The sequence below is a fragment of the Rutilus rutilus genome (assembly GCF_951802725.1).
Source record: "Rutilus rutilus genome assembly, chromosome: 13".
NCBI lineage: Eukaryota > Metazoa > Chordata > Actinopteri > Cypriniformes > Leuciscidae > Rutilus > Rutilus rutilus.
Genome location: NC_140218.1, coordinates 20918560 through 20936412, shown reverse-complemented (window position 1 = coordinate 20936412; position 17853 = coordinate 20918560). Strand labels below are relative to the sequence as shown.

Below are 17853 nucleotides of genomic sequence, written 5' to 3'. Positions count from 1 at the left end.
ACGGAAACATACACATGGATCCTACCAGCTGGACTGATGGTTCAGTTTCTGTCTGCACTTTCTCTCTCTTCCCCCCTCTGTTTCTTTTAAGGTATCCATCAGTCTCTTTCAAATCTAGTTTGGGTTTCAATTCTTTGTAATTTCACCCTTCTGTTCCTCACTCTGCCTCGCTTTCCTGTCTGATTCACCTTTTCTTCTTTCCCCATTCTCTCTAATGTTCTCCCTTGGGTCTGTATTTTTTTTATCTGTCTGTTTTGTTCTTCCACTCCACACTTTTGATCTCGACATCACCTCGCACACATTCTCAGCTGTCTCTATCCAACCCAAGTGTGATTTCTACCACCAACTAACTCACTGGTACGGACGCCCTGGCTCTGTTCGGGGGACCTCATGGTTATGAGCCAAAATATTGTGGTTGAATAAGCTGTTTTTACACTACATAAAAGCTGCAAGATTTGCAATGCACCACCTCGTTAACCAGACACTCGCTAATTACATGTACATTAGAGTTGGATAGATATCAAAGCCTTCAGCCGATAACTCGGCATGGATGCCAAATCGATACAAACAGACAGTACGTACGTAGATCATTGAATATGTGTGGTAGATGTAACGATGATATCCAAATATGTTATCCAAATATAGATTGAATAGAGTGTGTGTGTGTTTGTGTGTGTGTGTTTCAGAACCCACTCCCTGAACTGCTAAACTGTGATTAACCACTTTAAATCTGTTGTACTGCAGTACTTTTATTGTTGTTGTTCAACCTTTCCTTAAGATAAATTCAGGTCAGTTGGGGAATTGAGGTCATTGAGGTGAATGGCATTGTTTTCTTCAAATCACCCCATATTATACTGTAAATGACTATTATTATTTTTATTATTATACATTAAGTCAATAATAATAATAATAATACTAATAATAATTGAATTACATAATTCTTAGAGATGATGAAATTTCTCAGCCGATAGCCGATTATTCAGAATGATATCAGCCGATGCCGAGAACGATAGTTTTTTTTTTTTTTTTTTTATGGATAAAAAATCTCTCCCAAGTAATGCTGCAAACTATACAGAGAACCCTCTCATTTGGTACACTATAATATTGGAGGTCACAACAGAGCTATTATATTCAACTGCTATTTTATTTCCAGATATAATATTTACACTCAAATAAAAGCTGAAATGTTTGTATACAGCTCAGTTGCACAAATAAGGTAGTTTTCATTAGCATTTGTCTTCATGGCAAATTTATTCAAACATACATATATAATTAACAGTAAATAAGCTCCTCTCTCTAGTATAAAAAAAAAAAGAAGAAGCTAACTAACAAACGGATGACTTTCCTGAGGTAAATGCAACATTAAGTGATATTGTTCACAAGCTCACAAGCAAGTTTCAAGCTTCACAAGCAAGTTTTATTGACATCTTGACATCTGATTGAGTGATTACATGAGACGTGATACGGATTTCGGTAAGTTGTACTCTAACTTTCAACTTACCTTCTGATATTCATGCATGTTATTCTAGATATAATTTGTATTAAAGTGGAAGGCTCGCTCCGCGCTGCTGCTTGAACTGAGGCACTACAGTGATATGTCACGTCACATTTAAGAGCGTCAAAACACCATTTATTGTTTGAATTTCATGATAAAATGGACAGAATTTGAAAGATGACACTTTGTTTCTTTTTAGAAGTATCAAAGTAAGCAAGAGCTATTTGCGATTATTGGGTGAGAGGCGCGCTACAAATAATGTTTAGTATAGGGAAAAACTGCAGATCTGACAACCCTGGCTTGAACTACGATAGATACGCTTGAACTCGCCGATAGTGAAAATAATTGCTTTTATCGGCTGATACCGATTGTTGGCCGATACATCGGTGCATCTCTAATAATTCTTCTTCTTATTAGGGCCCGAGCACCGATGGTGTGAGGACCCTCTTGGAATTGCTCTGTTTATTATTATTATTATTATTATTATTATTATTATTATTCTTCTCCGCATTTAATTGCATTTTTGAGGGCATAAACATGCTCGAAAACTCACAAAACTTTGCACACGCGTCAGAACTGGCGAAAATTTACATCTGATATAGGTTTCAGAATTGGACGGGGCAAAATGGCTCGATAGCGCCACCTATAAAAGTTCAACGGAGTGCGCCTCCCGCAACGTTCCACGTACGTGCACGAAATTCGGTACATACATGTAATGACCTAATACCTACAAAAAAGTCTCTTGGAGCATAGCCCTAAACACAAAAGGAAGTCAGCCATTTTGAACTTCCTCTCAGATTTTTGTGCAGTTTTTGCCATTTTCAGGCCTCGTACTTTAACGAACTCCTCCTACAGTTTTAATCTGATCATCTTCAAATTTGGTGAGTGTAATCTTAAGGCCTTTGCGACGTTAAATTGCGAAGATCTTGAGTTTTCGTCGAAGGGCGGGTCCTCGGCGGCCTGACAAATTTCGATGTTTCGCCATGAAACAGGAAGTTGCTGTAACTCAGGCATGGAATGTCCAATCTGCCCCAAACTTCACACGTTTGATAAGAGTTCTGTCCTGAACACATGACCATGCTCATATTCAGTTATAGTCATAGCGCCACCTGCTGGCAACAGGAAGTGACATGTTTAACACTGTTATGGACTCCTAATAACATATAAAAAAGTGCCAGCAAGTGCTAAACATGCTAACAACATACTAGAAGCATGCTAAAACATGCTAGCAAACTCTTAGCTAAGTGCTAAAGCATGCTATTATTGCAATTAAATAGGAATTTGCTGTAACTCAGGCATGGAATGTCCAATCTGCCCCAAACTTCACACTTTTGATAAGCGTTCTGTCCTGAACACATCTACATGAGAATATTCAGTTATAGAAATAGCGCCACCTACTGGTAACAGGAAGTGTCATGTTTAACACGTTGATGCCATTCTAGCAACATGTTAAAAATGCCATTGACTTCTAAACATGCTAGAAACATGTTAAAACATGCTAGCAATACTTAGCTAAGTGCTAAAGCATGCTAATTCAATGAAACAGGATGTTGTTGTTACGCAAGAAGGCAATGTCCATTCTGCACCAAACTTCACACTTTTAATAAACGTTCTGTCCTGAACACATGACCATGCTCATATTCAGTTACAGTCATAGTGCCACCTGCTGGCAACAGGAAGTGACATGTTAAACACTGTTGTGGACATATAAAAACATATAAAAAAAGTGCCATCAAGTGTTAAACATGCTAACAACATGCTAACAACATACTAGAACCATGCTAAAACATGCTAGCAAACACTTAGCTAAGTGCTAAAGCATGCTATTGCTGCAATTAAATAGGAATTTGCTGTAACACAGGCATGGAATGTCCAATCTGCCCCAAACTTCACACGTTTGATAAGAGTCATGGCCTGAACACATCTACATGAGCACTGCAAAAAATGCTGTTCTTACTTAGTATTTTTGTGTTGTTTCCAGTCCAAAAATCTAAAAATTCTTAAATCAAGAAGTATTTACTAGAGAAGTAAAACTACATAAGAAATTATTTTTTGTTTTCAGATAAACAGTAAGTAACTTAAGTAATTTTTGCTTAAAACAAGCTAAATTATCTGCCAGTGCAGTAAGAAAAAAAAACTTAATTAAAAAAAACTTAATAAAAACATAATCTTAAAACAAGATTATTTTCCTTACTGCACTGGCAGATAATTTAGCTTGTTTTAAGCAAAAATCACTTAAGATACTTTCTGTTTATCTGAAAACAAAATAGAATTTCTTATGTAGTTTTACTTCTCTAGTAAATGCTTCTTGATTTAAGAATTTTTTGATTTTTGGACTGGAAACAACACAAAAATACTAAGTAAGAACAGCATTTTTTGCAGTGAGAATATTCAGTTATAGTAATAGCGCCACCTGCTGTCAACAGGAAGTGACATGTTTAACACTGTTGTGGTCTCCTAATAACATATAAAAAAGAGCCAGCAAGTGCTAAACAGGTTAGCAACATACTAGAAACATGCTAGCAAACACTCAGCTAAGTGCTAAAGCATGCTATTACTGCAATTAAATATGAATTTGCTGTAACTCAGGCATGGAATGTCCAATCTGCCCCAAACTTCACACGTTTGATAAGAATCATGGCCTGAACACACGTCTATGCTCAAATTCAGTTATAGTAATAGCGCCACCTACTGGCAACAGGAAGTGACATGTTTAACACGTTGATGCCGTTCTAGCAACATGTTAAAAATGCCATTGAGTTCTAAACATGCTAGAAACATATTAAAACATGCTAGCAATACTTAGCTAAGTGTTAAAGCATGCTAATTCAATGAAACAGGACTTTGTTGTTACTCAAGAAGGCAATGTACAATCTACCCCAAACTTCACACGTTTGATAAGAGTTATCTCTTGAACACATGTCCATGCTCATATTTAGTTATAGTCATAGCGCCACCTACTGGCAACAGGAAGTGACGTTTAACACTGTTCTTGACTCCTAATAACATATAAAAAAATGCCAGTAGGTGCTAAACATCCTACCAACATACTAGAGACATGTTAAAACATACTAGCAAACACTTAGCTAAGTGCTAAAGAATGATGTTACTGCAATTAAATATGAATTTGCTGTAACTCAGGCATGGAATGTCCAATCTGCGTCAAACTTCACACTTTTGATAAGCGTTCTGTCCTGAACACATGACCATGCTTATATTCAGTTACAGTCATAGCGCCACCTGCTGGCAACAGGAAGTGACATGTTAACACTGTTATGGACTCCTAATAACATATAAAAAAGTGCCAGCAAGTGTTAAACATGCTAACAACATACTAGAAACATGCTAAAACATGCTAGCAAACTCTTAGCTAAGTGCTAAAGCATGCTATTATTGCAATTAAATAGGAATTTGCTGTAACTCAGGCATGGAATGTCCAATCTGCCCCAAACTTCACACTTTTGATAAGAGTCATGGCCTGAACACATCTGCATGAGAATGTTCAGTTCTAGTAATAGCGCCACCTACTGGCAACAGGAAGTGACATGTTTAACACGTTGATGCCGTTCTAGCAACATGTTAAAAATGCCATTGAGTTCTAAACATGCTAGAAACATGTTAAAACATGCTAACAATGCTTAGCTAAGTGCTAAAGAATGCTAATTCAATGAAACATGACTTTGTTGTTACTCAAGAAGGCAATGTCCAATTTGCACCAAACTTCACACGTTTGATAAGAGTTCTGTCCTGAACACACATCCATGCTCATATTCAGTTATAGTCATAACGCCACCTACTGGCAACAGAAACTGACATGGTTAACACAGTAATGCAGTACTAACCACATAATTATTGTGTACTGAGCATGCTAGAAAACAGACTAAACATGCTAGCAACACTTAGCTGAGTCATGAAGCATGCTATTATCACCATTATACAAAACATTTTGTAACTGACTTTGACATACTCTTACTATATATACCTCCTTAAATGTACATTTCCCAACCATGTTCTGTCTTCCTAAAACCACCGAGTGTTGATGGCACGGGTGCGAGGGCCCTTTCATCGCTGCTTGCAGCTTTAATTATTGTTATTATTATTATAGAATAAGCCAATAATAATAATAACAATAATAGTAATAATTCAGCTGTTAAAATAAATATGCTACAAGGTAGTTAAAATGTGTATATATTTAACACATTCCCATTTTTCAGTATTTCTTCCATATCAATTTGTTTTTTAGCTCCGGTTAGCACAATGGCTTTATATGTGTGCTGTATTTTGGATGCCAGTGTTATCAACATCATCTAGAATGCTTGTTTAGACTCATGACCCAAAAGCTTATCGAGTGCAGGAAAAATGGACCTGAAATTCGCAACCAGTTTGAAAGAGTCCCTAGGGATACATCGTTTTGTTTTAAGATCGTGTTCAATGTAAATGGGGAAGACATATTACACTACTGTGGTATAAAAATTGGGTCCAGGAGTGAGTACAGGGCTCCAAAGATAAGTCAAGGCTACCGAAAACCGTTAAATCCCCATTCCGTAATGAGTCTAATGATCTTCAATGTGAGGTCAATCGATGTTCCTCTTTTCTTCTGCTTTTTGTTTTTTTTTGTTTATACAAGCCATCCATGCGATCAGCATGTAATTCTATTTCTCTGAGCGTCCGAGATTGTGTGTCACAAACAACCTCGGAATGAATGAGATCATCCAGTGTTCCATGTGTGTGACAGTGGATCTTTTTGAAGAGTGTCACATGGCAACGGCCCTCCAGAACACTGGGACATGGAGCCAATTTGTTGCCTGGTGATGTGAGTCACATGACCCCTGCTCTCTCCTGGGGGAGCTGGGGGTGGGGTGGTACTTGGTTCAGATAGCCAAATGTAGGAATGATTGTCAGAAAGGGGGGTTTATGGATCCATCAGTACATAAGATGCTAGGGGGGATCTTGAGTATCCTCACTCCCAGCGTTCACACATTCACAATGTTCCCTCTAATCAGAAAATGCAATGAAGTCATCAGACAGGAGAGCAGCAGATGTAATTGGCAGGAAATAGGCGAAGCCGTGTTGGTGAATGGATGCCTGGGAGGGGGGCGTACTGATGGGTGCTGCGGTTGACCCATGGCCCCTGGATTGCTCATTAAAACATGGAGGCTTTGGTCAAAGGAAGATGAGCTCTTCCTCTATCCTCTATCGCCCTTATTGCATCGTGAGCACAGACCTGTGAACACATTGGATGGGTCAAAGAAAGCAAAATTGACTTGCTTGCACAAACCAAGCATGATTTTCATCAGAGAAGTGATGGAACGGACACACTCTCTAAAAGGAAGCTGTTGCAGAGCATTGGCGAAAGGGTATTGTGAGGCAGAGCTTAGCAGTCAGTCGGTTTGTGGAGTCCTCGCACGTCTGCGTGAGACTGTCAGACATGATGTCTGATGAGGTTATCCTAGTGTTTCACAACAGATTTGATTACTTGGTCCAAACTAGAGTTACACTTCTATTTTTTAGTTTATTACTATTATTATAAAATTGAGCCAACAATACTACTATTCTAATTATGCAGTTAAAATAAATGATGCCTGATTTGTCTAGTCTAAATGATTCATTGCTGATTCAGTATGATTCAACATGAAAAACTTTCTTAAAAGGGTCATAAGATGCTATTTTAAAGGTTCATTATTTTTGTTTATTGGGTGTAATAGAACACATTACTTTTCACATACTGTACATTATTGCAGTACCTCTATTCCCAGTCTGTCTGAAATGTGCTGATTTCTACAAAACTCCTCCCTCTGAAAAGCCTGATTATTTGATTGGCCAGCTGATCCAGTGCGTTGTGATTGGCCAAACGTGTGTCGGAAATGTGACGCCTCTTACCATAACGGCGAGCTTCAGCTTATAAGCACACTTGTTTTTTTCCACCATACCCAATGTTTTCCTTCAGTCTTGTTTCTCCGGCAGCATGCTTACGTTTGCTGATTACATGCAGAACAAATGTTTGCATTGGCCAAGTCCAGGGTCATGTCCATGCTAGACGCACAGCATTGTTATTTTTCTTTCTTACAATCTCTCCTCCTAGTCTTCCCTCACTATCTGCCTCTTTCCTCGGGGTCCGGAGAGAATCTTGGAGGAAATTCTTCATCCATGGTTGTTATTGTGGTCGCTCTTTGTTGGTTTGCAGGTGAATAATGGATGAGGCATCTGTTATGTTTAAACGCACAGCAATCATTGTCATACGCTTCCAAAAAGCAGCTGTGTGGGTGTATTTTTGTCTCGTTTCTTTTTTTCTTTTTTTTTAGTGAATCTCATTCTCAGATGATTGAGTCTGTTGTGTTTTGCAAAGTGGAGAATTAAAAGCGGGAGAAATGCACACAGCGGTCAGAGCAAATTTATTTAACATGCAATGCTTTTATCAGCTGGCAGCCACTGTGTTTTTTTTCTCCAAAAAGCATGCAACTAGCCATAGTTAGCTTTTGAAGAGTTGTTGAACAGAAAAGAGAGGAGGAGGTAGTCAGTCTCAATGTGAGAGGAATCGATCGTGTCTTTCTGTGTTGGGTCTCTCCGACTGCTGACAGATGATGGCTCAACTCGTTTCCCATGACTCTGGAACATCTGTGTCAGAGTGACCCAGTGGGCTCCGGCTGCGAGGGCGCATGAGACCCCAGTGCCACCAGTGATTTGAAGGGGGATTGTTATACTGTTATACTCCTCAAAAAATCAGAATAGTTCTGTCCTGTCTTCTCATTCACATACTGTAGTGCCTGATTGCAGATACACAGCTGCATAAAGCGTCTCCCACATTTGACAGTTACTCTCTGAAATCTGTCTGATTGATGTGAGAAAGGATGAAAAGGCTGTTTTGTGGAAGCCGGTTTTGCAAGGCTCTTGATTTGAAATATAAATAATTGAAGCTCCTTTTTCTCTTCGGATGGCTTGCGAGAAATGAGGATGTATGCCAATTAAGATTCCCTTCTGCCCTCCAAGACGATCCAGCACGAAGGAGAAAAAGCTGAAAGATGGAAGAATGAAAGGGTGAAGAGAGAGTTCATTACTGTAAATGCAAATGAAACGGTGCCTGCGTATAATAGCTTGTCACTGTCAGAATTGATATGAGAAAAAGCTTCGTTTTGTGCGTGTGCATATTTTTGAACGCGCCGGCACAGTGTGTTCGAAATGGAGCTATATAATGGTAGAACATAAGCTGTAAAGGTTATATAGTATTATTCAAATGCCTTAATGGTAATACTTCAAAATAGCTGGTCTCTGTATAGCATGATTTTTATATTTTGCTCAAGCTTGTTAGGCCTCCACAAAGAAATGTAATATTCATAACAGCTGACTGTGAAATATTCTGCAAACGTAAAACACTTGAGATATATTTTCCTTGTTTAAACTTTCTGAATTATTTCAAAATGCTTTTAAGAACAGATTGCCCATTGCTAGAGTAGGTGTGTGGATGTTTATGTGTGTGTGTGTGTGGTAATATGCAATCATAATAAGCTTTAGAAAGATGAAAAATGTCCAGATGGGTTGAAGAAACACTCCCTTTGGTCCCCGAACACTTGCTGCTTTGCAGTGGTTGATTCATTGGAATATGCTCAGGAGCAGCTGGGTTTTGTCTGTACTGTATGCGAAACAATTTCCATTTGGTCCTCCAGTGTGTTTGCTGTTCAGAAATGGGATGCTCTGCATGTCATCCAATCACTGCATCCTCTCCACCTCTGCTTAATTTATAGGTAGATGGAAAACAGGCTGAATTTGGCCTCTATTCTGCAGAGGTTAATTGTGTGAGGCAAATCTGTGCCTCTATTGATAGTGGAGAATGAACCGAAAACAAGCATTGTCTCAAGCATGGATTTGCAGATAAATGGACCGCTGAGGTGCACCAGAAGTTTTCGCCATGGAATTTGTGGAGCCTAAAGCTCAGAACAGCATGTCATTATTTTGTGTTTCATACGTTGAAGTACTTAATGGCATTTAAACACAAAGGATGTCCTTTTATTTGCATTTATTTACAGGTTTTGTAAATGTAGAAGTGGTCATTTGTTCTCTAGAGTGGGATTACGTAGAGTACATCAGGGTCGCAGAGGAAAAAATTATATGCCAAGGGTTTATGACTATATTAAGATCCATACCAAGGGTTTTATGACTATATTAAGATCCATAATGTTATTATTATTTATAATACATATATACAGTACATTCATATAATTAGGCATGCATGATATACTGTATCACTACCATATGGTTATCAGTTTTTATTGAATATACATTTTGGCCAATATTAGATTGTTAAATATTTTACTTTTATAATATTTTAATTTACTCGCTTAGATTTTTTTTAACGGTTTTATTATTGATATTATATTTGGCATGTATCAGTTATATTTGGCATGTATCAGTTATAAATGGTTATGAGCCATAACATGAAAATGATCATCAGCTTATTGGTTTTGTAATATCAGTGAATCCCTAAATATAATATATTTAATATAAATAAATATGAATCCATTTTAGATTACATTATTAAAATTAAAATATTTGTGAATACATGTTTATTTTTAAAGGCATTTTTATTTAATTTTGTGTGCTATTGATTACTATTTTAAACTTAAATGTCCAATGTGAAATCTTTGTTCTTAAGCAAATCCAGAGCTGTATGTTGCTCTATTTGGACCAAGCTAGTCCTCAAGTTTAGTTCCACAGCTGCTGCTGCCACCTGCATTACCTGGAAGTTCAATCACACACCCCCTGTCTGTCATGGATGCCAGCTCCCATGAAGCCCGGTGTCAAACACAGCCAAAGTCAAGCAAGTCTCCAAAAAACAGTCACTGTCTGCTGTTCTTGCAGTCTCTGTTTTGACATCGCTTCAGCAGTCCCTTAAAGAACCCCACCACGGTTCCAGCTCAATTGCCCCCATAAGGACCATTAAGAAAGCATCGTGGGAAATAAAGAATGAATAAAAGAGTGGGGAGCTGGAGCATGGCAAGTATTAAATGCTGCAATCATTATTGTAGTTACCATGATGAGAGGGAAAAACAGCATGCTGATGAATGAGCGGCTGTAAATGCTGTTGCTGGTTAGCTGTTCTCCATTAGGCCCAGCTTTCAGCCCTTGGCAGCTGCGCTCCTGTCTGCGCTCAACAGCTTGGTCCCGGAGTGAGGAGCAGTCTGAGTGGGAGGGTAATGAGCTCACTCCATCCAGAGATGAAGATCCAGCTGTGGGAGGAGAATTGTCCTGGCTTGCATGTCTTTGGTTAGACAGGTGGTTTCATGGTGGGGAGGGAATGGGTTTGGGTATATAGTAATGCATGTGATGGTAGAACTCTCTTTAATATCTCATTTGTTCTCCTAGACAGTAGTGAGATTAAATGGAGTGCAAATTGTCTTGAGGCTGTTTCTCAGATTTTTCTCATGATAAAATAAACATAGTCATCTCAGATTTGTCTTTTCTAAAGTTTTGAGAGAGATCCCAACAATATCTCAAACTGTGCTCAGATTTGCCAGGACATCACAGTCTGTGATTTCACTTTGAACTCATAATTTCTTGTCAAATTCCTCCAAGACTTGTCAAAATTAACCTTTCTATTCTATTCTATTCTATTCTATTATATTCTATTCTATTCTATTCTATTCTATTCTATTCTATTCTATTCTATAATGTCTCTGTTATTTCTCTTTTTATTTTATTTATATTTATTATTATTATTTATTTACTAATTCTTTTTTTTTTAAATGCTACTAGTGAATTTAGGCATTTAAAAATTTAATTTACAAATCTATCAATGAAAATGTATATATTTTTATTGTGATCTGCTAAAGATTACATTTTACATTATTATTCAATTATTATTTTTTAAAGATTAGGCTAACTGTTAAATGACTGTAAAGGTATTCTAATTCTAAAAATAAGGTAAATGCACATCCAATATTAGCTGATACTGATAAATAAATAAAATCTCTAATATCTGCCAATATGGTACTGATATATGGTGAATCGCTAGACAACGTAACAAAAGATGCTAATTAACTTTCTTGAGCAATGAAAGAGCAACATCTGAGTAATAAAATCTTCCTATAGAATGATTTATTTGCTCTTTCCTTGATATATGGGAGAAGGTTGGATTTATGTGATGGTGGTTTTCATCAGTCCTAAAGCACTTAACCTGAGTGGCGGTGGGTATCCTCAACCAAAATCAATATGTGATGTACGGTATACGACCGTCTGCTGAGCACACATCGACTAATAGGTATTAGGGTGAGGACTGGGTAAGGAAAGAAGGATTAGGGTAATTGTGTTTTATCTGCCATGGTCTTTAGTGGATTGTACCGAGGCCACACACACACACACACACACACACACAACAGATAGAGAGATAGAGAGACCTCTCCAGTGACCTCTACAATGTAGATAGCAGTGAACTAGAGTGGAACAGCCTCTCACACTGTGCAAACAGATAAAAATCAGATTTGAAAATCACATTTATAGAGCAGAACTCCTTTTGAATTATTCAAATAAGAAAAATGGTCCTAAAACATCATAAAAACACTGTTAAATGTACTTGCTTTAGCAAACTTCAAAACGAACATCCATTTTTCAAGTTCACTTGTAGCATTTGAAGTGATTATGAATTACTTTAATTTATTTAGAACTATTAGGTATTAGTCACCCATAACGTGAAAATATTTGTATAAAAATTAGTAGAATGTCAGCTGGTTGACACATTTCTGCAGTCGCATGGAATACACTGTTGTATCACCCAGCCCTAATTGCTATCGTTTTCATAAAGGTAGTTTAACTGCAGTTGAGGCAAACATAAGCTGCGAACAATAGTTATCCATCCGTTTCCTCAGACTTGTTTGGATTAGGATCAGTCATAGCAGAGCAGCAAAATGGACAGTTTGAATCTGGCAGATTGACAGTGATTTGATTCAGACATCTGTCAGATGAAGCCCATGGGCTGTAGGAAACAAACAGAACCATATGAGAAACAGCCTCAAAACTTGAGCTGCTCACAGAAAAACTACTGAATTGATTAACGTTCTGTGGAAATCAGGATTGGAATCTCGCCATATGGTTTTTGGGTACCCGAGTCTGTAGAAATTGACTGTAGATATTGAATGAACAGCTTCATCTCTGTGATAGCTCACACCTGGATGCATTGTCGGACAGGCGCTGTGCCTCACAGAGCAGCAGGCCAGTCGGCAGATGTGTTCTCACGTTGAATTATACTGATGTCATTTCCCATGGGTAATGTCTCTGTTACAGTTACATCGGCACTCCGGGAGACAGCACGATGGAAAAATCCCCACTTTTTGGGTGGCGTGGCGTCGCTTTCTATTCTTGCGAGCCATATGACAGAGCAGGGGAGTAAGGAACTCCCAGCTTCCAAACTGATCTGGCTGGAGGTGCAGTTAGCTCATTCTCACCCAGAGCCTGCTGGCGGTCTCCACCTCCCTCTTTATCTCCTGCACTGTCTCGCGTCTATTTTTCACTGCTTGTGCAATGTAGTATAATGAGTTGAGAACTGGGGATCTGATCATAATCAAAACAACCTTATTTATTGGTGATAGACATTACAATAAGACATCCAACTAGCTGCTGTAAAGGAAGCTCCATGTTCAAGAATATGTTTGAGGCTTGGAGGAAACTGTGTTTCTCCGTTGGTGGAACCATTGTTGAAACTGATGGATGAATAGATTGGTAAACGGATGGGCAGAGGGATGGATATTTGAATAGTTGAATGAATGAAGGGTTAAATGTGTGGGTGGATAGATAGATTAATATTTGGGTAGATGGATGGACAGGTAAATGGATGAGCAGAGAGATGGATATTTGAATGAACAAACTATGGACAGTTGAATGTTCGATGGATGGATGGATGGATTTAGATAGATAGATAGATAGATAGATAGATAGATAGATAGATAGATAGATAGATAGATAGATAGATAGATAGATAGATAGATAGATAGATAGATAGATAGATAGATCAGAATCAGAATCAGAATCTTCACTGAAAACACTTGAAAGTGAATATCTTTTGAATTTTTCAGTTTTTTTTTTTTCAGTTTAATAACTAATCGCTCTTTTAAAATAGATGAAGTGCACCACTCCATGCTTTACTCCTATTCCTTCTACTCTGAAATCAGCACACATACATTATACCAGAAACATAGCAGAAGGAACAAGCAGAAGCCCATAAAAAGCCTTGAGGCTGCTCGTCATGCAAGTGCGGGAAGTGCAGAGAGTTTGTTGTTGTTTCTTAATGGAAGTTGCCAGCTGAGAGATCACACTGAGAGAGATGTTAACCTTCTGAGATAGCATGCACATTAAAGATGCATTACAGAGCGCTTTGAAGTCAAATTAGGTCTTATTCGAGTCATGACAGAGGGTGTGTGGAATTGAACGGATGTGGCGCCCTCTTCGATTTCCTTACTGGTCCATGGGTGTTTCAGGTCATTGTAGCCCGCATGAATGTCACTATATGCCCAGTTGTCTTATTTCTTAGTCTACGTGTCAGTCTGAAGGGAGATTAATGGCCCTGGTGGAGTGTGGGTGTTGTTTAAGGGTACAGCACCACAGCTGGTGAGTGAACCTAGAACCCTGTGCTGGAGGCCCAGCTGACCCCATGTTCTCTGCTGTGTACATCAGGAGCTCAATTCCATGGGGCCCATAAAGTCAAAGAATAGGCTGTGTCCGAAGCACGGAGGGTAACCTTGTAAAAATGTGTGTGTGTGTGTGCGAGCATGACGGGTTAAGAAACAGAGCGTATAAATAATTGATAATATGTACTGGCTTCTTTGTGAAGATGAACATCCATTGTGTATATGCCAGTCAGTATTGAAGGTGGGGGGTATAAAAAGAAGCATTAGCTCTCTGTGCTGGTGACCTCATTATGGTGCTTAGAGCATAAAATAAACATTCATAGGCGAGAAACCTAGTGAAATAATGCTATGGATTAGAAAACACATTTCCCACTGATCTTTTGCCAGTATATTCATTTTCACTTCTACTGAATATTCATTTTTGCTTTTATATTTCACAGTATGACAGATGAGTAAAAGCATGGCATGGTGTCACGAGTAGATGAAGATTGTTGGCTACACTCTCCTTTAAATCATTTTTGCATTATAAAGGGTCTATTTTCCTTAAAAGCTCATAAAAAAATCACCAATCTTTTTTTCCTTTCACCTTTCCCATTTAAACCACAAGGTTTGCAATTACAATTTAGCACGATTGTTGGCTACTCTGTCCTTTAATTCACTATCAACTCAAAAGGCTTGACATGTTTTTGGTCCAACTGCCCTTTTGTGTTTTCGCTGTCATTCCAGCTCCCCCCTTTAAAACACTCCCAAGTATTCCCAAAAGCTTTTATTCTCGGTTTCCCCCTCCCTCCCTCACTGCCTCCCCCTTCTCACCCCTCCCAACCCTTTGTTAGAGACAGCCCCTCATCCACTCCCCCTCTCACTGTCTTCTCCTTCATTCGAAGCAGAGAGAGGGAGTCATGAGCGTCCGTGCCGTAAGGATGCAGAAAACACGTTCTGTGTATTTTTTTACGTAACAGAGTGGTGGACTAAGTGTCATCGGCCAGTTTGTTTTCTTTTTTCCTGCTTTTTTCCTCTCAGGCTCTACTCATTTGTGCACGCCGCTCCCTGGCTCATTGGCTGAGAAGCGCTGGCTGAACGCAGGCAGAGTACCTGCTGCCTGGGGGATTTTCTGACATGAATAGCGGCGATCAGAGTGTATGTTTTGGCTGGCAGTGAACACTTCCTCTGAGGCTCAGCTGGACCGAGTTTAAGTCCAGGACACAAGGAGGAACACCAGCACAGGAATGGATGCTTAAGAGAGCTAAACGGAGACAGAAAGAGCTTTAAATAGCTTCTGACTCCATTGAAAAAAGTGACTCTTCCGTTCTCATTTCTTTTCAGAGCGACAAACAACTTGTCCACAACAGGAGCTTGTCTTGTCTCGAGAGTTATCCGCTAAAAAGGACTGAGAACTAACAACACTGTCCAAAGCAGTTGTCTTGTTTGCTTTACACATACTGTGGCAATCTCAGCTGTTCCTCGTATCTTGTTTCCGGCTGCCCGGATCAAGGAGCGCGCCTCTGCGCTGACAGCAGCATCTGGGAGAAGAGTCTACTCACCAGACACCTCAACTTTCGACTGTAGGCTTCATCCAAAGTGCTTTCTGAAAAAGAGGGGAGGTCACCAGAGAGGACTTGTCTTGAAGGAAGGGGGGGTTGAGGAAAAAAGACCCTACTGCTCTCCAGGGCATATGGTTGAGCTGGCCGAAGACAGCTGCTGACTCTCTGTGGGCTAATTATTCATTCATTCAGGAGATTCAGCCTGGGGCGGGGGGAGAAAAGTTTCGACTTTTACGACCAAAGACGAGCCTAGTGTTGCAGTTCTCTGGAGGATTTTCGGAAGGGGTCACTCTCCAAAAGTTTGTATGTTGTGTTTGTGTGTGTGTTTGAAGCTAATGACTCCAGTTCCAGCTTGTGAGCAACTGAGTGTTTACCAGGACAGGCGGCTAGCATGATGCCAAGCCACACCCGCAGTGAATCCTGACACATGCCACAACGAGAGCAGCCTGGCATCTTCATGTTGCTGTCGGACACAGACAGGTGGCAGCACGTCCTGAAAGAAGGGAACACCATTGTGCCATAAAAAATTACAAGCACCCCTAAAGAAGAATCAAGAGCCAATTCATTACTAATTCACCAAGCCGTGGTGTTCTGTGCTTGCGGATTTAAAGTACAAAGTGCAGTGGGGATTGTTTGCACTCACTTGTCCGTGGTACCAATCTAGGCCAGGGGTCCAGTGGAGCTTTTGTCAAACACACTCAAGAGAACTTGCACACTAACCTTTCATGACAAACCACCCCTGTGCTTGGGAAAGAAATGGAGAGATTGCTGGAGGGTTGGCGACTGTAGGACCGGTACCCTTCCAGAGCGGCTGTAATTTGGAAACAAAATGCTTTGCTTGGAGACTGATAAAAGCATTTGTCTACGTTCTTCAGGAAGAAACTGTGAAAATAAGTACCACTGGAATTTAAGCTGAAACCGTTTTAGGATTTCTTTCTTCTATCCTTTTTCTCTGAGTCTGTTTGGAACGCTTGCCAACTTGGCGTACTTTAGGGAAGGCGCGGAGTGGAGTATGACCAGTTGTCAGTACCCTACGCCGCCCCCAGAGCGGGACCGCATGTACCAGCACAAAGTGTCGCTGGTCGTGCGGTACTTCATGATTCCTTGCAACATCTGTCTCATTCTGCTGGCCACTTCCACGCTCGGCTTCGCTGTACTCCTCTTCCTCAATAACTGTAGGTCACAGTTAGTGAAACATGACATGCAGCGTATGTATATATATATATGTGTGTGTGTTTGTGTGTCTGTGTTTGTGCATGACCCCGTAGAATTTTTGTTGCCTGATAACTTTCAGAATAGTGGTTCTTTCCCTTGTGTGCTCTGTAGTTTTCTTACAGTGATGTTCACCCAGGCAGAGGGAGACACATTGACGGATGGATGGTTCAATAAGGATCGATGGCAATCAAAAACTAATCCCTAATGCGTAGGCTTCGATCCCCTGCCTGACAGTGAAATGATTAAGGATGACACAGATAAACTGTCCTCATCCTACAAAGTGCTTGAGCGCTTGTGTCTAAAAACACAGCTCGGTGGCATTCTGTCATCCCTGAAGCAGTGGTATTTAGACTGCACAGTGGGATAAAGGGGGCAGATTAAATGCCTTTGGATGTGAAAGCTTGGCATTAGCTTCAGTGCTTACTGTATCTGCTTGAGTGAATCTGCAAACGCTTTGGTATCTTAAGGTGCCCCGCCAGCCGGTGTGTGTTGCCAGATAGATTTGGCACTGTGCTTACAAAGAAAAGATAGGAGACGGAACGTGAGCTCCAGAGCATGTCAAAATGTGCTTTGATGACATGGAGCAGCAGGTAACACTGCTCTTTTCATGTTTTGGATGTATTACTATCTCTATTGGTTTTTATCTGCCTTTTTGAATCGTTGCATCCCGTGTTTTCTTCCTCTGTGAATTCACATTCATAGAATTGCGCTATCTAAGACTACAGTACGACTTCATAGCAGAAAGGTAAACATATATATTTGTAAGGATGCTGTGCTACAGAAGAAAGTTTAATTGGTTAGAAAGTGTTTTTGCTATGCGTCATTGCTGATGGCTCATTAGCTTCTTAATGAGATTGAAATTGAAAAGACTATCTTAATGGGAAGCTTGCACAAATCATATTGTTGACATTTTTGTCCATCTTTACCTTTTTTTGGTCTGTTTACACTTGAGATTAGCAACTTTTTTTCTGGTGTTACGCAAGATGCCATG

At 39.6% G+C, this 17853-nt stretch overlaps 1 protein-coding gene across 8 annotated transcripts in view; it reads left to right on the top strand.

Moving 5' to 3' along the window:
• Window positions 1-17853, top strand: part of agrn (agrin) — a 248091-nt gene that overhangs the window by 82403 nt on the left and 147835 nt on the right. For 2 of the 8 annotated variants that reach the window (XM_084427582.1, XM_084427580.1), the window contains exon 1: window positions 14983-16822. The exons of 5 other annotated variants lie outside the window; for them this stretch is intronic. In XM_084427582.1, coding sequence (XP_084283708.1) covers window positions 16660-16822 — 163 coding nt within the window. In that variant the 5' untranslated portion in view covers window positions 14983-16659. Of the gene's footprint in view, window positions 1-14982; window positions 16856-17853 lie in introns of those variants that run through there. One more of the 8 variants, XM_084427579.1, reaches the window with a different exon arrangement.